Below are 22,238 nucleotides of genomic sequence, written 5' to 3' on the forward strand. Positions count from 1 at the left end.
AACATTAGTTCTAATTCATCCATTTTGTTGGCGAGGCTTCTGGCATTAGTATACATGCACTTGATGTTACTCTCTGTACCTCTATTCTTTCTTAAATTACTAACTGCTCTAACCCCACCCCCCATGCCACCGCCACCCCCAGCTTCCATATTTGTGCCCAGGTCTCTATCTGCACTATCTTCCCCTCCTGTAAAATGAATACCCTCCCCCCCAATCCCTAGTTTTTTTTTTTAAATTCGTTTATTTAAACGCTTAATTCACATGTACATACAGTTTACATATTTCCAGGTCAGTGCAGGTACATCATAACGATAGATACATTAACATAATGTTATATACACCGATCGGATTATGCATATTTAAGATATAATAGTATGTCACATATACTGAAAATCCTAAAACTCAACCTGTCTTACTGCCTAAACAAAACAAACTCCATCACCTTAGTATAACGGTTTCAGTGCTCAGCGTGAATCGTATAGTCTCCCAACTCATTAATATACTGAATCTAGGCCCTTAATTACGTGGTGACATGGTGAGATACGACGAGTTCCATAAGTCCCAGATTTTATTAAATTTCTCTAAACAACCTCTATTCTGGTATAAGGTGCGTTCATACGGCACAATCAGATTCACCAACTCTATCCAGGCCCTAAGGGACGGATGCGAAGTACCCATCCAGCGCAAGGCAATCAATTTTCTTGCCAGAAAAAGTGTCTCCCTCAAAAAAATTTGAACGTGGTGGCCCCAGATTTCCTCCTCCAAAATCCCAAACAAACACACTGATGGGGTCAAGGGAACAGGAATATGTACAAGGGAAGTCAACAACGAGGCTACCTCTCTCCAATAAGACATAATAACCGGGCATTCCCATATCATGTGTATGAAATCCGCCTCCTCCATATGACATCTAGTACATTCAGAAGATCGGGACCACCCAATTTTAAATAGTCTCAATGGGGTTAGATATGATTGATGCAGAATATATAACTGTATCATTTTATTGTTAGCCGAGGGGGACACCCTGGTTGGGGACTCAAGGGCCATCTCCCAGTCCTCACCCTGTAAGTCAGGTATCAGGACCCTCCACTTCTCCCTTATCGGCAACAAAGTAGCATCCGCACCCACGGACAACATGTAAGTATACAGTGCAGAAATAAGACCACGGGGTCCCTGTGACTTAAAAATCCCTATCAGTGGGAAGGAGGAAATAACCTGTGTCACCTCCACACTTCGAAGATGTGACTGAATCGCCGATCTAAGTTGAAGGTATCTGAAGAATTGAGGCCTCGGTATATCATACTTATGTTGGATTTGTTCAAAGGACATTAGGGTTCCCTGTTCATAAAGATCACCAAGCGACAAAACACCGCGTGACGTCCAAAATTGAGCGGAAGGGTGATTCAGTAAGCTCGGGAAGTATTCACTATCCCATAATGGCATTTCAGCTACAATACCGTCAAAACGGATCACCTTTTTCACTTGACGCCAAATCAACCTTGCCAACCGAAGCAACGGCAACAACTTAGGGGCAGAGGGTTTGTTTATTTCCAGGAAACCCAACGGGCAGCTGATCTTGGCAGCATAAGCCAGGTGGTTTTCCGAGTTTGGTAAATCGCTCCCAGGCATCCATTTCCCCAGAGCTCTAAGCTGTCCGGCCAAGTAGTATAAAAAAAAAATCTGGCAACGCCGCCCCTCCCATTTGCTTAGATCTGTGTAAGGTGGATAATTTGAGTTTGGGTCTAGCCCTCCCCCAAATAAAGGATGTAGTTAAAGAATTTAAGTTAGCAAAAAAGGATTTAGGAACCTGTACTGCACTATGTTGGAGGGAATAATTAAGCTTCGGGAGGAGTATCATTTTTATCAAATTTATACGACCCGAAACAGATAGAGGCAGCTTACTCCATATAGCAAATTTATGTTTAACAAACTCCAGCAACGGGAGAATATTAAATTGTAAATCCAGTCTACTATCTTTTGATATAATTATTCCTAGGTATTTAAAACTAGTGACAACTGGCAATAGGGACAGCGTATTAAGGTGTGCTGCCGAGCCATGAAAGAGAGGCATCAAGGCAGATTTATCCCAGTTAATATATAGTCCAGAACGTCTACTGAATCCCTCTATAGTAGTGATCACGTGAGGCAGGGTCTCCTCCACCTCATCAAGAAATACAACCATATCATCCGCATATAGACCCACAGTATCCACGCGGTCTGCTATCGTAATGCCCCTAACTAACGGGGAGGATCTCATACGAATCGCCAATGCCTCCATTGCAAGGGCAAACAAGGCCGGAGATAGAGGACATCCCTGGCGAGTCCCTCTCTTTAGGGAGAAAGATTCAGAAATAGAATTATTGATAATTATCCGGGCTCTTGGTTTCAAATATAATGCTGCAATCCATTTTTGAAATTTAGGACCAAATTGGAAGCGCTGTAAACATGCGGACAGAAAAGGCCATTCAAGGGAGTCAAATGCCTTAGCCGCGTCCAGCGAGGCCATGGCCCATTTATTCTCAGGGACCAACGTACTATATTGAGCTATTGATTGAACCCTCCTGATATTAATAGAGGTACTCTTACCCGGCATAAAACCTGTCTGATCTGGATGAATTATATCTAATATTACCGTGTTCAATCTAGTAGCTAGAATTTTAGTGAAAATCTTGTAGTCCACATTAACTAATGAAATAGGACGATAAGATCCACAGTCTAGGGGGTCCTTCCCTTCCTTTTTTAAGACTATGATATTTGCTTCATAATAAGAATCCGGCAAGGAGCCTCCCTCCCAAATCCCCTGAAATACTTTCAGCAGAGTTGGAACCAAAGCATCTCTATATTTTCTATATATTTCAATAGGGAAGCCATCCGGTCCAGGTGCCCTGCCAGAGGCCATGTCAGTTATAGCCTTGTTCACCTCATCAAGAGTAAAATCAGCATCTAAAAAGGCTTGTTGTGCAGCATTCAACGCAGGGAACACTAAATCTGATAAATAACTTAGACACTCCGAGGTATCAGAGTCTCCCTTGGAACTATACAGTTCTTTATAAAAATCACAAAAGCATTGGAGTATGTCATCTGTCGAGGTTACTACAGAGTCGTCTGATTTCCGGATTTTAAGTATAGTATTGGACGCATTGTGCTGGCGTACCATGTATGCTAGGAGTTTACTGGACTGATTTCCCATTTCAAAGTATGTCTGTCTAGTAAAAAATAGTTTGCGCTTAGATTTAGTGTCAGTATATTGACTATGGAGTCTGTGCAAGTGTAGCCACTCCAATCTGTTCTCATTCGTCTGGTTAGCTATATAAGCCGCCTCCGAAACTCTCAGTCGCTCGTCCATGTCATCGTCTTCCTTTGAGGTCTGTCGCTTAATATACGAGATGGTAGAAGACAAACAACCCCTCAGGTATGCCTTAAGGGCGTCCCAGAGAATATTAAGGTTTTGCGGCATAGGGTGGGATGCAATAAAACAGTCCAGTTGGTCAACAGTCCGGTCCTCCGGGCCTATTAACTTCAGCCAGAATGGATTTACTTTCCACGTTAAAATATTCCTCACCCGACCCAATTTAAGTTTAAGGATCACTGGACTGTGGTCTGAAATTCCTCTATTCCCATGACACACCTCCCCCACCCGTACCGCCAAGTTACTGGAACCGAATACATAGTCCAAGCGAGATAAAGTACGTCTGACAGACGAATGACAAGTATATTCCCTTACGTCGGGGTGGTGCATTCTCCAAAGATCTAACCAGCCAGTACCTTCCATGAATATTGACAATCGAGATGGTGAAGAACCCACATCCGTGGTCCCCCCATCAAGCCGAAGTCTATCCATACCCTCATTCACTAACATATTGAAATCTCCCATACAGAGAACATGCGCATCTGGATAGTTTAAGGCAAAGTCGACCGCCTTCTTGACAACCGACATATTAGCAGGAGGAGGGTTATATATACACATCAGAACATACTCCTCTGAATTCATATTCGCATACACAAACACAAAGCGACCTTCCGGATCCCTCCGAACTTCTCTGACCTCCCATCTAATATCCTTATGGATTAACAAAGATACCCCTCTAGAATAACTAGTGTGGAATGCGTGCACAGACCATTGTACCCAAGGTTTCTGCACATAACGGGACGAGTCTCTAGTTAGGTGTGTTTCAACTAAAGCTACTACATGAGGGCGATAACGTCTTATCTGAGAAAATACTTTGACTCTCTTACGAGGCGACCCCAGACCTCTCACATTCCAGGTCATGCATGTTACTTCAGACGCCATATCTCATCAGTTTAGAAAATATAGTATCACGTCGAGTGTCCGTCACGCCGGTGATGAAGAAAAACATGGCAGTAATGGCTATATAACTAACAATGAACAAAACCAAAACATTGAAGATCAAATAATGCTTCTTAAGGGAGCAAAAACCCGTGCTCCGCATAACCCAGTCCAAAAAAGGGGATACCATCTCTGGACACAGAGTTCGGTAAAGTTGTTTCCTAGGGCGCTGGCAAAGGAGCTCCACTCATCAACAAGGAAAAACCGGTGAGAGAGTTCCAGATTCCTGATGAAAAGAAACTAGAAAATCTGTCCGACAAGAGGGCTCCTTTTTTGTAGATCCATGTAAATATAAACAGCAGCCAACTTAGGATTTCTCTCCTCCCCTGTCCACTCCCACACATGACCGTAGCCACTCTTCAGCGTCCGCCGGGGTGGTAAAAAAGGAAGAAGAACCTTTATACACGACCCTGAGTCTAGCAGGATAAAGCATTGAATACACGACATTTTTCTCTCTTAGTCGTTTCTTTATCTCCATGAACTGAGACCGTTGTTTTTGTAACTCCATAGAAAAGTCTGGGAATATCGAGATAGTAGCGTTGTTAAATTTAATAGGACTTTTTTGCCTCGCCATACGAAGAGCCATATCTCTGTCTCTGGAGTTAAGGAGGCGGGCCAAGAAGGGTCTTGGTGGAGCGCCAGGAGGAGGAGCTTTTGTTGGGACCCTGTGGGCCCTTTCCACAGCAAATGTAGGGGAGAATTCATCTCCCAGGATATCTCTGAGCCAGCCCTCCAAGAATTTTTCAGGTTGTTGGCCTTCTGAGCGTTCCGGTAGGCCTATAATACGGATGTTATTTCGGCGTAGTCTGTTTTCCAGATCATCCGCCTTCTGTTTCCAAGCATTTATGGAGCCTGCCACTTTTGTCAATTTAGCTTCCATAGGTGCGGAGTTGTCCTCCAGGCGAGACACCCGTGTTTCAACCTCTGTAATACGGCCCTTCATAGATTGCATATCTTGGCGAAGGCGCCCCACCTCAGAGTGCACCTCCTCTATCTTCCCAGTTAGAGAGGTTCTAGTCAGTGATATAGCTTGCATCAATTGTTCAGATGCCTGTCTCAGAGTCAAGTCCTCCTGATCTCCATCCCCCTCATCCTCGGAGGCACGATTTTGTACCTGGGTCTCGGATTTCCCCATAGGAGAAGTATTATTCTTTTTAGAGCGTAGATTATCAGGAGGATCAGAACGTGTAAATTTTTTGAGTTTTTCAGCAGCACTTAGATTTTTGGTGCGATGTGCGGATGACATAATGAGGATCACTTAGTATTTTAATAGGGTACAGGTTCTGCCCGAGCAATGCAATACTGTGGTACAATACACAAACAACCTATGGGGTCCTATCAGCCGTGCACCACAGGGTTAATGGTAGATTATAATCCAACCCAATGTTCTCTCAGGAGGGAGAGGGACCCAGGGAGTAGAACCAGCAGCGAACGATAAGAACGTAGTATCTGTATTAATTCTCAGGGTTACACCCAGGTAGCTGTAGTATATACCGTAGTTAGAATATGGCAGATCCACATCCACCGTGCAGGTAATGGAGTGGGGGAGAAGTTCCAGTATAGTATGCGCCAGGAACAGTCAGCGCTATAAAGCGTTGTGCGGCACTGATGAGAGGGAGCCCGGGGCCCGTTTCTTAGGGCACACACCGTGAGACTCCCCCCCCCCGTACCTTGAAGAGCTGCACCGGAGATCAGCCAGCTCTCTCCCGTGCAGCAGGATCAGCTTCGCGCCTTCCGCCGTCAGCGCGCGTGGTAGTGAAAATGGCCGCCGCCTCTAGCAGCGCCGTCCTCCTTCCAGGCTCTCCCGGAGTTCACCCAACCGAAGCCGCCCGCGCAGCCTCTCTGAAGCCGGGCACCTCCAGGCACCCAGGGGAACACAGCGGTGGATCGGAAAACCCCCGCAGGCAAATATTAGCAGAGGATTCAGGTCAGGATTATCGGAGCTCCAGCCAGACGCGTCCTCACAGCTCCGCTACATAGCCACGCCCCCCCAATCCCTAGTTTAAACACTCCTCCAACCTTCTAACCATTTTCTCCCCCAGCACAGCTGCACCTTCCCCATTGAGGTGCAGCCCGTCCCTAGCGTAGAGCCTGTAGCCAACTGAGAAGTCGGCCCAGTTCTGCAGGAACCCAAACCCCTCCTTCCTACACCAATTCTTCAGCCACTTATTAACCTCCCTAATCTCCCATTGCCTCTCTGGCTGTATGGCTCTATTACAATGAGGCTGTATGGCTCTATTACATGGAGGCTGTGTGGCACTATTACATGGAGGCTGTATGGCACTATTACATGGAGGCTGTGTGGCACTATTACATGGAGGCTGTGTGGCACTATTACATGGAGGCTGTGTGGCACTATTACATGGCGGCTGTATGGTTCTATTACAAGGGTGCAGTATGGCACCATTACATGGAGGCTGTGGCACTATTACATGGAGGCTATATGGCTCTATTACATTGAAGCTGTATGGTTGTACTACATGGAGGCTGTGTGGCACTATTACATGGAGGCTGTATGGCACTATTACATGGAGGCTGTATGGCATTAATACATTGAGGCTGTATGGCATTATTACATGAAGGCTATATGGCACTATTACATTGAGGCTGTATGGCATTATTACATGGAGGCTATATGGCACTATTACATTGAGGCTGTATAGCATTATTACATGGAGGCTGTATGGCTCTATTACATTGAGGCTGTATGGCACTATTACATGGAGGCTGTATGGCACTATTACATTGAGGCTGTATGGCTCTATTACATGGGTGCAGTATGGCACTATTACATGGAGGCTGTGTGGCACTATTGCATGGAGGCTGTATGGCACTATTACATGGGTGAAGTATGGCACTACTACATGGAGGCTGTGTGACACTATTATATGGAGGCTGTGTGTCACTATTACATGGGCGCTGTATGGCACTATTACATTGAGGCTGTGTGGCACTATTACATGGAGGCTGTGTGGTACTATTACATGGAGGCTGTATGGCACTATTACATGGGTGCAGTATGGCACTATTACATGGAGGCTGTGAGGCACTATTACATGGAGGCTGTGTGGCACTATTACATGGGTGCAGTATGGCACTATTACATGGAGGCTGTATGGTTCTATTATAAGGAGCCTGTGTGGCTCTATTACATGGAGGCTGTGTGGCACTATTATATGGAGGCTGTGTGGCTCTATTACATGGAGGCTGTATGGCACTATTACATGGAGGCTGGGTGGCACTATTACATGGAGGCTGTATGGCATTAATACATGGAGGCTGTATGGCATTATTACATGGAGGCTGTGAGGCTCTATTACATGGAGGCTGTATGGCACTATTACATGGAGGCTGTGTGGCACTATTACATGGAGGCTGTATGGCTCTATTACATGGGTGCAGTATGGCACTATTACATGGAGGCTGTGAGGCACTATTACATGGAGGCTGTGTGGCTCTATTGCATAGAGGCTGTATGGCACTATTACATGGGTGCAGTATGGCACTATTGCATGGAGGCTGTATGGCACTATTACATGGGTGAAGTATGGCACTACTACATGGAGGCTGTGTGGCACTATTACATGGAGGCTGTGTGTCACTATTACATGGAGGCTGTGTGTCACTATTACATGGAGGCTGTGTGGTACTATTACATGGAGGCTGTATGTCACTATTACATGGGTGCAGTATGGCACTATTACATGGAGGCTGTGAAGCACTATTACATGGAGGCTGTGTGGCACTATTACATGGGTGCAGTATGGCACTATTACATGGAGGCTGTATGGTTCTATTATAAGGAGCCTGTGTGGCTCTATTACATGGAGGCTGTGTGGCACTATTGTATGGAGGCTGTGTGGCACTATTACATGGAAGATGTGTGGCTCTGTTACATGGAGGCTGTATGGCACTATTATATGGGTGCAGTATGGCACTAATACATGGGCGCTGTATGACACTATTACATGGAGGCTGTATGGCACTATTACATGGAGGCTGTATGGCACTACTACATGGAGGCTGTGTGGCACTATTACATGAAGGCTGTATGGCACTATTACATGGGTGCAGTATGGCACTATTACATGGAGGCTGCGTGGCTCTGGTACATGGAGGCTGTATGGCACTATTACATGGAGGCTGTGTGGCTCTGTTACATGGAGGCTGTATGGCACTAATACATGGAGGCTGTGTGGCACTATTACATGGAGGCTGTGTGGCTCTATTACAGGGGCGGGCTGGGCCGGGTGGCAGAAATGCATATGCCCCCCGGGCCGGTGTCTAAGCAGCTGCACAGGGCCGCTGGAAGACTGGCAGTGACAGTAATACATAGCGCACCTGTAGTGCGCGGTGGTGTCATCCCGCCAGCAGCCCTGACATGCAGGCTGCAGGGGTATGTGATGAGCAAGCTCCTATGCACCACTGCCACTCTGAGGGAGAGAGCCAGCAGCCAAGATTAAAGGTCAGCATACCGGCCTGTGTGTGCACGGAGCTCCGGCTTCTCCTGCTCTTATCTGCTATCCCGGCAGAGGAGGAGAGATGGGGGAGGTGCAGGGATAGTGCAGAGCTGTGAGCAGGAGAAACTGAAGGCTGCACATAGACATCAGCCGCCCCTGCACCACAGAGGAGAGTGTGTGATGTGTGTATGAGGTTACTGGTGTTTGTGTGTGTGAGCTGCGTGTGTGTGGTGTGTGAGCTGTGTGTGAGCTGTGTGTGTGTGTGTGAGCTGTGTGTGTGTGTGAGCTGTGTGTGTGAGCTGTGTGTGTGTGTGTGTGAGCTGTGTGTGTGAGAGCTGTGTCTTGTGTGAGCTGCATGCGTGTGTGAGCTGCGTGTGTGTGAGCTGCGTGTGTGTGTGAGCTGCGTGTGTGTGTGAGCTGCGTGTGTGTGTGAGCTGCATGTGTGTGTGAGCTGCGTGTGTGTGAGCTGCGTGTGTGTGAGCTGCGTGCGTATGTGTGAGCTGCGTGCGTCTGTGAGCTGCGTGTGTGAGCTGTGTGTGTGAGCTGTGTGTGTGAGAGCTGTGTGTGAGCTGCGTGTGTGTGAGCTGCGTGCGTGTGAGCTGCGTGCGTGTGAGCTGCGTGTGTGTGAGCTGCGTGTGTGTGAGCTGCGTGTGTGTGTGAGCGGCGTGTGTGTGAGCTGCGTGCGTGTGTGTGAGCTGCATGCGTGTGTGTGAGCTGCGTGCGTGTGTGTGAGCTGCATGTGTGTGTGCTGCCTTTGTGTGAGCTGTGTGTGTGAGAGCGGCGTGTGTGTGAGCTGCGTGTGTGTGAGCTGCATGCGTGTGAGCTGCATGCGTGTGTGTAAGCTGCGTGCGTGTGTGAGCTGCGTGTGTGTGTGAGCTGTGTGTGTGAGCTGCGTGCGTGTGTGAGCTGCGTGCGTCTGTGAGCTGCGTGTGTGTGTGAGAGCTGTGTGTGAGCTGCGTGCGTCTGTGAGCTGCGTGTGTGTGAGAGCTGTGTGTGAGCTACGTGCGTGTGAGCTGCGTGCGTGTGAGCTGCGTGCGTGTGAGCTGCGTGTGTGTGTGAGCTGTGTGTGTGAGCTGCGTGCGTGTGTGTGAGCTGCGTGCGTCTGTGTGAGAGCTGTGTGTGAGCTGCGTGTGTGTGAGCTGCCTGTGTGTGAGCTGCGTGTGTGTGAGCTGCATGCGTGTGTGTAAGCTGCGTGCGTGTGTGTGAGCTGCGTGTGTGTGTGAGCTACGTGTGTGTGAGCTGTGTGTGTGAGCTGCGTGCGTTTGTGTGAGCTGCATGTGTGTGTCATTATACAGTGGGGCTGTGTGTGTGTGTGTCATTATACAGTGGGGTTGTGCGTGTGCCTGTCATTATACAGTGGGGGTGTGCGTGTGCCTGTCATTATACAGTGGGGCTGTGCGTGTGTGTGTGTCATTATACAGTGGGGCTGTACATGTGCGTCATACAGTGGGGCTATGTGGGTATGTCATTATACAGTGGGGCTGTGCGTGTGTGTGTGAGCTGCGTGTGTGTGAGCTGCGTGTGTGTGTGAGCTGCGTGCGTGTGTCATACAGTGGGGCCGTGCGTGTGCCTGTCATTATACAGTGGGGCTGTGCGTGTGCCTGTCATTATACAGTGGGGCTGTGTGTGTGTGTGTCATTATACAGTGGGGCTGTGTGGGTATGTCATTATACAGTGGGGCTGTGCGTGTGCCTGTCATTATACAGTGGGGATGTGTGTGTGTGTGTGTGTGTGTCATTATACAGTGGGGCTGTGCGTGTGTGTGTGTCATTATACAGTGGGGCTGTGTGGGCATGTCATTATACAGTGGGGCTGTGCGTGTGTCATTATAGAGTGGGGCTGTGCGTGTGCCTGTCATTATACAGTGGGGCTGTGTGTGTCATTATACAGTAGGGCTGTGCGTATGTGTCATTATACAGTGGGGCTGTGCGTGTGCCTGTCATTATACAGTGGGGCTGTGCGTGTGTGTCATTATACAGTGGGGCTGTGGTGCGTGTGTGTCATTATACAGTGGGGCTGTGCATGTACCTGCCATTATACAGCGGGGCTGTGTGTATGTCATTATACAGTGGGGCTGTGCATGTGTGTCATTATACAGTGGGGCTGTGCGTATGTGTGTGTGTGTCATTATACAGTGGGGCTGTGCATGTGTGTGTCATTATGCAGTGGGGCTGTGCGTGAGTGTCATAATACAGTGGGGCTGTGCATGTGTGTGTCATTATACAGTGGGGCTGTGCGTGTGTGTCATTATGCAGTGGGGCTGTGTGTGTGTCATTATACAGTGGGGCTGTGCATGTGTGTGTCATTATACAGTGGGGCTGTGCGTGTGTGTCATTATACAGTGGGGCTGTGGTGCGTGTGTGTCATTATACAGTGGGGCTGTGCATGTACCTGCCATTATACAGCGGGGCTGTGTGTATGTCATTATACAGTGGGGCTGTGCATGTGTGTCATTATACAGTGGGGCTGTGCGTATGTGTGTGTGTCATTATACAGTGGGGCTGTGCATGTGTGTGTCATTATGCAGTGGGGCTGTGCGTGAGTGTCATAATACAGTGGGGCTGTGCATGTGTGTGTCATTATACAGTGGGGCTGTGCGTGTGTGTCATTATGCAGTGGGGCTGTGTGTGTGTCATTATACAGTGGGGCTGTGCATGTGTGTGTCATTATACAGTGGGGCTGTGCGTGTGTGTCATTATACAGTGGGGATGTGTGTGCCTGTCATTATATAGTGGGGTTGTGCGTGTGTGTCATTATACAGTGGGGCTGTGCATGGGCCTGTCATTATACAGTGGGGCTGTGTGTGTGGGTCATTATACAGTGGGGCTGTGCGTGTGTGTGTCATTATACAGTGGGGCTGTACATGTGTGTCATACAGTGGGGCTGTGTGTGTGTCATTATACAGTGGGGCTGTGCGTGTGTGTCATTATACAGTGGGGCTGTGTGTGTGTGTCATTATACAGTGGGGCTGTGCGTGTGTGTCATTATACAGTGGGGCTGTGCATGTGTGTCATTATACAGTGGGGCTGTGCGTGTGTGTGTGTCATTATTGACCAATTCTCCACCTGGCTTCTTCACTTTCTCTCTGCTGACATTCCCACCATCATCATGGGTGACTTCAACATCCCCATTGATACCCTTCAGTCAACAGCCTCCAAACTTCTGTCCCTTACCTCATACTTTGGACTTACTCAACGGTCCTCCGCAGCCACCCACACGGACAGGCATACACTAGACCTGGTATTCACCCGTCTCTGCTCCCTATCTAACTTCACCACCTCCCCTCTCCCTCTATCCGACCACCATCTGCTCACCTTCTCATCCCTGTCCTCCTCACCGGTCATCCATGTCCAGCAACATGCGCATCCACGCAGAAACCTTGCACACCTAGACACCCACACACTCTCTGACTCCATCCTACCACTGGCATCCATATCCTCACTCCACGACACAGACACTGCCACTGCTTTCTACAATGCCACTCTCGCATCAGCTATTGACAAGGTTGCCCCTCTCGTCCATGGCAGAGTGCGACGTATCACTAGACAACCTTGGCACAATAACACCACAAAAAAGCTCCGGCAAGTGTCCAGGGTTGCGGAGCGGCGTTGGAAGAAAACACACTCGCAAGATGACTTCACTGTATTCAAACAAGCAACACTCGCTTTTAAATCTGCACTCACCTCTGCTAAACAGGCCTACTTCACAACCCTCATATCTTCCCTATCCTACAACCCCAAACAGTTATTCAAAACCTTTAACTCCCTCCTCCGCCCCCCACTGCCCCCTCCAACCTCCCTCATCTCTTCCGAGGACTTTGCCACACACTTTAAAAATAAGATCGACCAAACAAGGCAAGTCTTCATTGTTCAACCATCACAACCCCGTTGTATACCAGACCAATGTCCAAACCCCATAACCTCCCTCTCCAACATCACTGAAGGGGGGCTTAACTGTCTCCTCTCCAAATCGCATCTCACCACCTGTGCGCTCGACCCCATCCCATCCCACCTCCTCCCCAACCTCACCACCACACTTATCCCATCCCTAACCCACCTCTTCAACCTATCACTAACTTCTGGCACCTTCCCCTCTGCGTTCAAACATGCCACAATCACGCCTATCCTTAAAAAGCCAACCCTCGATCCAACTGCTATGTCCAGCTATCGCCCAATATCACTGCTCCCATTCGCTTCCAAACTCCTGGAGCAGCACGTCCATGCTGAACTTTCCTCCCACTTCTCATCTAACTTGTTGTTCGACAATCTACAATCTGGTTTCCGCCCCCATCACTCAACTGAGACTGCCCTGACCAAGATCACTAACGACCTACTTAAAGCCAAAGCTACTGGACAATACTCTGTACTCCTCCTTCTAGACCTGTCCTCTGCTTTTGACACAGTTGACCACTGCCTCCTACTACAGATCCTCTCCTCCTTTGGCATCAAAGACCTCGCCCTATCCTGGATCGCCTCGTACCTTTCCAACCGCACATTCAGCGTCTCCCACACTACCTCCTCATCCCACCCTCTCTCTGTTGGAGTCCCCCAAGGCTCTGTTCTAGGACCCCTACTCTTCTCAATCTATACACTTGGCTTGGGACAACTCATAAAGTCCCATGGATTCCAGTACCACCTCTATGCTGATGACACTCAGATCTACCTCTCTGGCCCAGACGTCACCGGTCTGCTGTCCAGAATCCCAGAGTGCCTATCAGCCATATCCTCCTTCTTTTCCTCTCGCTTCCTCAAACTCAATGTGGACAAATCTGAACTTATCATCTTTCCTCCATCCCACAAATCTTCCTTACCTGACCTATCTATCGCAATCAATGACATCATGCTTTCCCCCATACCCGAAGTCCGTGCCTCGAAGTAACCTTCGACTCTGCCCTGTCCTTCAAACCGCACATCCAAGCTCTTTCCACCTCCTGTCGCCTCCAGCTCGAAAATATCTCCAGAATCCGTCCTTTCCTCAACCGTCAATCTACTAAAATGCTTGTGCATGCCCTCATCATCTCCCGCCTTGACTACTGCAACATCCTTTTCTGTGGCCTCCCTGCTAACACCCTTGCACCTCTCTAGTCCATCCTTAACTCTGCTGCCCGACTAATCCATCTCTCTCCTCGCTACTCCTCCGCTTCACCCCTCTGCAAATCTCTTCACTGGCTCCCATTCCCTCAGCGTATCCAGTTCAAATTACTAATACTGACCTACAAAGCCGTCCATAACCTGTCTCCATATATCTCTGAACTAATCTGCCGATATCTTCCCTCACGTAATCTCCGGTCCTCCCAAGACCTCCTTCTCTCCTCCACACTTATTCGCTCCTCATCCAATCGCCTCCAAGACTTCTCCCGAATATCCCCCATCCTCTGGAACTCTCTGCCCCAACACATCCGACTATCAACCACAGTCGGATCCTTCAGACGGAACCTGAAAACTCATCTCTTCAGGAAAGCCTACAGCCTGCACTGACCCCGCTGCCGCCTCATCACTATCGAAGCTACCGCCTCACCAACACCGGAGCTCCTGCAACCCCCAACCTACTGTCTCCTTCCCCATATTCCTGTAGAATGTAAGCCCGCAAGGGCAGGGTCCTCGCCCCTCTGTATCAGTCCGTCATTGTTAGTTTGTTTACTGTAAGTGATATCTGTAACTTGTATGTAACCCCTTCTCATGTACAGCACCACGGAATCAATGGTGCTATATAAATAAATAATAATAATAATAATTATACAGTGGGGCTGTGCGTGTGTCTGTCCTTATACAGTGGGGCTGTGCGTGTCTGTCCTTATACAGTGGGGCTGTGGTGCGTGTGTGTCATTATACAGTGGGGCTGTGCACGTGCCTGCCATTATACAGTGGGGCTGTGTGTGTATGTCATTATACAGTGGGGCTGTGCATGTGTGTGTCATTATACAGTGGGGCTGTGCATGTGTGTGTGTGTCATTATACAGTGGGGCTGTGCATGTGTGTGTGTGTCATTATACAGTGGGGCTGTGCATGTGTGTCATTATGCAGTGGGGCTTTGCGTGTGTGTGTCATTATACAGTGGGGATGTGTGTGCCTGTCATTATATAGTGGGGTTGTGCGTGTGTGTCATTATACAGTGGGGCTGTGGGTGTGTGTATGTCATTATACAGTGGGGCTGTGTGTGTTTGTCATTATACAGTAGGGCTGTGCATGTGCCTGTCATTATACAGTGGGGCTGTGTGTGTGGGTCATTATACAGTGGGGCTGTGCGTGTGTGTGTGTCATTATACAGTGGGGCTGTGCGTGTGTGTGTGTCATTATACAGTGGGGCTGTGCATGTGTGTGTGTCATTATACAGTGGGGCTGTGTGTGTGTGTGTGTGTCATACAGTGGGGCTGTGCGTGTGTCTGTCCTTATACAGTGGGGCTGTGCGTGTGTGTGTTGTTGGTGCATTCACTCTGTGTCATTCTTTGGACTGCAGACTTGTGCTTCTCATATTGCTGGCAGTGCTGTGGTCATTTGGCGGGTGTGTGGCTGTAAGTTTGTGATTTGCATACATGCGGTCACATGCCGACTAGACTTGCATGGCCTAATGCAACTGAATTGAACTAGGCCCAAAACAGTCTAGTCGAAATGTGGCTGGGAATATATATATTGCATGCTTGCAGTCACAAGACCACCTGTTGCCGGCACCAGAGAATCTTCACAGCGCACAGTGCGCACGATATGAGGATTCACACATAGTGTCTGTAGACATGTAGCATAAGATCCGACAACCCCTTTAAGGATGAGCCGCTACTCATGGGCCACTGCTGTGTGCTTGCCCCCCAGGCCAAAATTTGCCAGTCAGCTCCTGCTCTATTACATGGAGGCTGTATGGCGCTATTACATGGAGGCTGTGTGGCACTATTACATGGGTACAGGATGGCACTATTACATGGAGGCTGTGTGGCACTACTACATGGAGGCTGTATGGCACTATTACATGGAGGCTGTGTGGCTCTATTACATGGGTGCAGTATGGCTCTATTACATGGGTGAAGTATGGCACTATTACATGGGTGCAGTATGGCTCTATTACATGGGTGCAGTATGGCTCTATTACATGGGTGCAGTATGGCTCTATTACATGGGTGCAGTATGGCACTATTACATGGTGCAGTATGGCACTATTACATGGGTGCAGTATGGCTCTATTACATGGGTGCAGTATGGCTCTATTACATGGGTGCTGTGTGGCACTATTACATGGGTACAGTATGGCACTATTACATGGAGGCTGTGTGGCACTATTACATGGAGGCTGTATGGCACTATTACATGGAGGCTGTATGGCTCTATTACATGGGTGCAGTATGGCTCTATTACATGGGTGCAGTATGGCTCTATTACATGGGTGCTGTGTGGCACTATTACATGGATACAGTATGGCACTATTACATGGAGGCTGTGTGGCACTATTACTTGGAGGCTGTATGGCACTATTACATGGAGGCTGTATGGCTCTATTACATGGAGGCTGTGTGGCTCTATTACATGGGTGCAGTATGGCTCTATTACATGGGTGAAGTATGGCACTATTACATGGGTGCAGTATGGCTCTATTACATGGGTGCAGTATGGCTCTATTACATGGGTGCAGTATGGCACTATTACATGGGTGCAGTATGGCTCTATTACATGGGTGCAGTATGGCTGTATTACATGGGTGCAGTATGGCACTATTACATGGGTGCAGTATGGCTCTATTACATGGGTGCAGTATGGCTCTATTACATGGGTGCAGTATGGCTCTATTACATGGGTGCAGTATGGCACTATTACATGGGTGCAGTATGGCACTATTACATGGGTGCAGTATGGCTCTATTATGGGTGCAGCATGGCACTATTCCATGGGTGCAGTATGGCTCTATTACATGGGTGCAGTATGGCACTATTACGCAGTATGGCACTATTACATGGGTGCAGTATGGCACTATTACATGGGTGCAGTATGGCTCTATTATGGGTGCAGCATGGCACTATTACATGGGTGCAGTATGGCTCTATTACATGGGTGCAGTATGGCAGTGTTATTGCACTATGATTTGCAGCAGTCTCTCACCTTGTTGTACCACGCCGTCACTATCAGCTTCTCCTCGTACTCTCGTAGTTTTGCCATCTGAGACTCGGCCTGTGTGAGGGAGAGGAGAGGACATATAACCACGAGCACAGGAGTCGCCCATTACCATCAGTCGTATGCGCACTCCTCCGTCCTCCGGTCACCGCCATGTCACCACTCACCTCCAGGTGCTCGATCCGTCGGTCTTTCTCCGTCAGCTGCTTTCTCAGTAACATGATTTCGGCTGAGGCCGGGTTTAATTTTGGATCTAAAGTCTTTATTACCTACAAGAAAAAACACCGAAGTCGGCATGTGCACTAATGTACAGGACAGTCGGGATCCACAAGGTGGCGCTGCCACAATTCTAGAAGCGAGGCGTTAATCAAAGGAACAGTACATTTTGCTGATCTCAGGACCTCACAGTGATGCATCTATCTCCAGGGGCCACAATCAGGAATATTAGTTAAGTGCACAATGAACTTTTACTTTTATGACTTTTACACTCACGTTTCTGGCTTTCTCCAGGTAAATCTTGTAGCGGTCTTCCATGGCTTTCATGTCGTCATCCTTCTTGCGCAGCGCCACCTCCAGCTCCACGACGCGCTGGGCTGTATGGGAGAAGAAAGGTTTGATACAAGGCAAAGAGCACGCAGATGTACACCATTCCCATAACCCCTTCCCGGCACAGACAGTTTTTGTCTCCATTTTCAATCATGCCTTTCAAAGAAGAAGCTAAGCCCAAACCACAGAGGGCAGATGCCAACTGTGCTATACAGCCGCCATCATAGGAGGACGTCATTGGCTCTATAGTATTTAGAACAAACTATGGCAGGGACAGGTTCCCTAAGTGGGCTAAAAAATAAAGTAAAAAGAAAAAAAAACTGATTAATCCCCCCCCCCCCATCCCAATTGAAAAATACTTTACAAAAGCATAAAATCCCAATCAATCAAAATATAAAGATAATACACCCATACAATAAATGCTGCAAATAGGAAAAATAAAACAATGCAATTTAGGTTTTTTTGGTCAGTCGGCACCCTAAAAAATGCAATAAAAAGTCTAAATTAATAATAATAAAAAAAATCAGCTCTGAAAAAAAAAATCCCTCAAACAGGTCCATCGAAAAATAAAAACTTTACGGTTTTCAATAAATGACAAAAAAAAAACAAATGTTTGTTTGTTTTTTTATGAAAAAAACATTTCCTGGAAAAAATTAAGTCATGTTACCAGGGAATTCCTTCCACACAGTGAACAGAATAAAACCAAAAGTAACAAAAATATTTTTTGTTTTATTTTCACCATTTATTCCCACTTGGAAATTTGTCTGTTTTTCAGTTCATTGTATGGTGTCGTTCAAAACTACAACTCGTCCTGCAAAAAGACAAGCGCTCGTACGGCGAGTGGAGAGGAAAAATGAAAAAGTTAGAACTCTGGTATAAAAAGGGGAGGAAAAAACTAAAGTCCAAAATGTAACTTTGCCACAAAAGGAAGGGGCTGAGGCACCATATAATATATTGAAAAATTGTAAATTAAGTTTGGACTTTAATTAAAAAAAAAACTGCAATTTTGTTATTTAGGTTATATTTTGACAACATTCAATATGCATTAAAAATGACGTGGTAACTTTATTCTGCAGGTCAGAAGGGTTATTACGATACCAAATATACCGTATATTATTTCTACTTCTACAAAATAAAAACCCTTGTTAATTAAAAAAAAAAGATAAAATTGATAGCGTTTCCATATTGCAAAAGACACAATATGTGTTTGCTGCAGGTTGAGCTGTAGGTTTACTGGTTTATTTTGTGGTATGTGGAGCATTTTGATTGCTTTTTAGAACTAGAATTGTTTGGGGAGGTGATGTAACCAGTAATACATCTGTCTGCAGTGTGCTCCCCCTAGTGGTGGCAGTGAGCAGCTATAGTTTATTGACTAATATATTGATTGGTATGGCGGCATGTTCGTTTCTCTATTTTTACCACTAGTGGGCACCATCTGCTGCCCTTACCGCTCTGATCTGCTGCCTCGGGCTCAAAGTCTTCCAGTTGTTCTTTCTTGGTCTCTATGGCATCGTGAACCTCCTTTAACTTTTCCCTGCAAGATAAAAGCTGGTCATAATCCGCTCCTAGAAAACTTGTTGGAGATTAAATAGGTAATCAGATACTTACATTTGTGCTTCGATTTTCTTTTTCAATGTGTTGGACTGGAAGATAAAACATTAAGGGTGGTCAGAGAGCGGGTTTTATTGTGATGTTAACATTTACAGGTAATTTTTGCATTAATATTCTGACTTACTCCGGTGCCTTCTGCTTCGCTGTCCTGATTCTGTAAGGACTTCTGCAGATCTGCAATCTGTAGCTGTAACTCTTCCACACGGCCCAGGTTAAGCCTGTGACACAATATATTTTTGTGGTCATGTAGCAATGCATCAGAACTTTACTAAAACGTTCAACATTTTAAGGCTATGTGCACACGTTGCGGATTTGCAGCGTTTACAGTACAGTGTAAACCTATGGAAAACGCAATCCGTAGTGCCCATGCTGTGGGAAAAAAAATGCGCAGAAACGCTGCGGGTTACATTCCGCAGCATGTCAATTCTTTGTACGGATTCCGCTGTGGTTTACACCTGCTCCTCTATAGGAATCCGCAGGTGTAAAACCGCAGGTGGAATCCGCACAAATTCAGCATAAAAACCGCAGTAAGTCCGCAGGTAAAACGCAGTGCCTTTTACCTGCGGATTTATGAAATCCGCTGCGGAAAAATCCGCAGCCCTCAAAAGTACGTGCGTACATACCCTAAAGAGGAACTGTAGTTCCAAATGTTGGTCACTAGATGTCAGAAAAGACCCTAGAACTAAAAAATTCCGCCACCTACATAGAATGAACGGCAACATCACTTGCACTTTTTACAGACCCCCCAATATGGACCACCTAGAGGCATTGACAACTTCCTTCACACTGGTTGTAAGGATGCTTGGGACGTCATCTCACCGGTTCTCCGTTTCCAGCTCGCTCATCTTCCTCTGTTTTTCTTCAACCTGAACCTGGAGATCTGCGATGCGCTCGTTCTCCGATCCTTCCTGCTGAACCTGGAGCATCTTATTCTCGTGCTGGAGTCTAATGAACATCTCCCTGTGAAGACAACACCGTACATTATACACCTATTACATAACTGGATAGCAACGGGTTCAATGGCTGCTGTCGGAGGCAGGTGACGGCTGTATGACACAGCCAGGGCCCGCCGTGTATGCAGCGAGTTCAGCTTGAGTCTTTATTTGATGTCTTATTACTTTGCCAGAATACTTATAATCTATACTTTATTTTATGTAGATTTTGCACTTGGTATGTTAATTGTTGTGGTGCAACTATATTAAAATGATCTTCCTTTCCCTTCATTGCTTTCCTGACCCATTATCCCCAGTACTGTAAAAATCCCCTAATAAAAAGAATTTTGAAGATAAGCGGACATGATGTGCAGTACTCACCGATATTCCACCGGCAGGAGCTCGGCGGCGAGGTTGTCTTTGTTCTTGAATCCAGAATCCTCTATAGACAAACACAGAAAGTAAATGTGAGTAACCAGTAGCGGCCCCCCGCAGCCATCAGGACCCTCAACCTCAGGACCCAGGGCGTCTGCAAGGGGCCTAAAAAACAAACCTCAATTTTTATGTCGAAAATTCTAGATTTCAATCTCAATTTACTTTTATTTTTTCTAAATTTGGAGGAGTACAGAGCCTATTCTCTATTTTACCCCTATCTATCGGTGCAAGCAGACAGGAGGGGGGTGGGTGGGGGTGTAGCTTCCACTAATCATCTGTCCTCTACATCTCAGGGACATTCCCATACCACGCTTACTGTGGCATGTAAAAGTTTGTGCCCCCCTGGCAAATACTGCTATTGTGAACAGTTAAGCAAGCTGAAGATGAAAGGATCTCTAAAAGGGTTAGAGTTAGAGTTAAAGATGACACATTTGCTTTGTATTTCAGGAAAAAATATATATAAATATTTCCATCTTTTGCATTTAAAAAATTACAAAACAGAAAATGGTCTGAAGCAAAAGTTTGGACACCCTTGCAAAGCATTTTCAAGTTCCTCAGTTCGAAATCTAATTAAGAAACAGCAGTTACCAGGAACAGTGGAGGTCAAGATAACGTCTGGAAAACCAAGCAAAAAGTTATCAGAAGAAATCCTCCCCTGCGTCCTCACCATAAAATTCAGCATCAGAAGTATGCAAAAGAACATCTAAACAAGCCTGATGTATTTAGAAAACAAGTCCTATGGACCAATGAGGTTACAATAGAACTCTATAATCACAATGAAGGTATGTGTTGAGAAAAAAGGACACAGAATTTCAGGAAAAGAACATCTCGTCAACCATTAAGCATGGGGGTGGATCAATCATGCTTTGGGGTTGTGTTGCAGCCAATGGCACGGGGAACATCTCACGGGTAGAGGGGAGAATGGATTCAATGAAATTTCAACGTATTCTTGATGCAAACATAAGGCTACGTTCACATTTGCGTTGTGCGCCGCAGCGTCGGCGCCGCAACGCACAACGCAAACAAAAACGCAGCAAAACGCATGCACAACGCTGCGTTTTGCGCCGCATGCGTCCTTTTTTTGATTGATTTTGGACGCAGCAAAAATGCAACTTGCTGCGTCCTCTGCGCCCGGACGCGGGCGCCGCAGGGACGCATGCGGCGCAAAACGCAAGTGCGACGCATGTCCATGCGCCCCCATGTTAAATATAGGGGCGCATGACGCATGCGGCGACGCTGCGGCGCAGACCGCAAATGTGAACGTAGCCTAACACCATCTGTAAAAAAGCTGCAGGTGAAAAGAGGAAGAGGATGGCTTCTACAAATGGATAATGACCCTAAACACATATCAAAATCCACAACAGATGACCTCAAAAGGCGCAAGCTGAAGGTTTTACAATAGCCCTCACAGTCCCCTGATCTGAACATCATTGAAAATCTCAAAATAACAGAGGATGCAAGACGACCAGAAATCTCACAGAATGGGAAGAAGTGTCCAAGGAAGAATGGAGGAAAATCCCTCACACAGAATTGAAAGTCTCTTGTCTGGCTACAAAATGCATTTACAAGCTGTGATAAAGGGGGTGCTACCGTGTACTAACCATGCAGGGTGCCCACATTTTTTGCATCATCTTATTTTCCTTTTTGCAATTTTTAAAATGTAAAAGATGAATATTTATATTTTTCCCCCTAAAATATAATGTAAATGTGTCATCTTTAAATTTAGGCCTTTTAAAGATCAATTCATCTTCAACTTGCTTAGCTGTTCACAATAACAGTAATTTTGACCAGGGGTGCCCAAACTTTTACATGT

At 46.9% G+C, this 22,238-nt stretch overlaps 1 protein-coding gene across 1 annotated transcript in view; it reads right to left on the reverse strand.

Annotated features, from left to right (window-relative positions):
- Positions 1 to 22,238, reverse strand: part of HOOK1 (hook microtubule tethering protein 1) — a 68,105-nt gene that overhangs the window by 9,445 nt on the left and 36,422 nt on the right. Inside the window, exons 15-22 of the mRNA XM_077277384.1 lie at positions 20,372 to 20,432; positions 19,878 to 20,018; positions 19,183 to 19,276; positions 19,056 to 19,090; positions 18,896 to 18,981; positions 17,394 to 17,494; positions 17,069 to 17,170; positions 16,890 to 16,958 (exon numbers count right to left, since the gene is read on the reverse strand). Of these exons, the coding sequence (XP_077133499.1) occupies positions 16,890 to 16,958; positions 17,069 to 17,170; positions 17,394 to 17,494; positions 18,896 to 18,981; positions 19,056 to 19,090; positions 19,183 to 19,276; positions 19,878 to 20,018; positions 20,372 to 20,432 (689 nt within the window). The remainder of the gene's footprint in view (positions 1 to 16,889; positions 16,959 to 17,068; positions 17,171 to 17,393; positions 17,495 to 18,895; positions 18,982 to 19,055; positions 19,091 to 19,182; positions 19,277 to 19,877; positions 20,019 to 20,371; positions 20,433 to 22,238) is intronic.

This window comes from Ranitomeya variabilis, chromosome 8 (assembly GCF_051348905.1).
Source record: "Ranitomeya variabilis isolate aRanVar5 chromosome 8, aRanVar5.hap1, whole genome shotgun sequence".
In the NCBI taxonomy this organism is placed as follows: Eukaryota; Metazoa; Chordata; class Amphibia; order Anura; family Dendrobatidae; genus Ranitomeya; species Ranitomeya variabilis.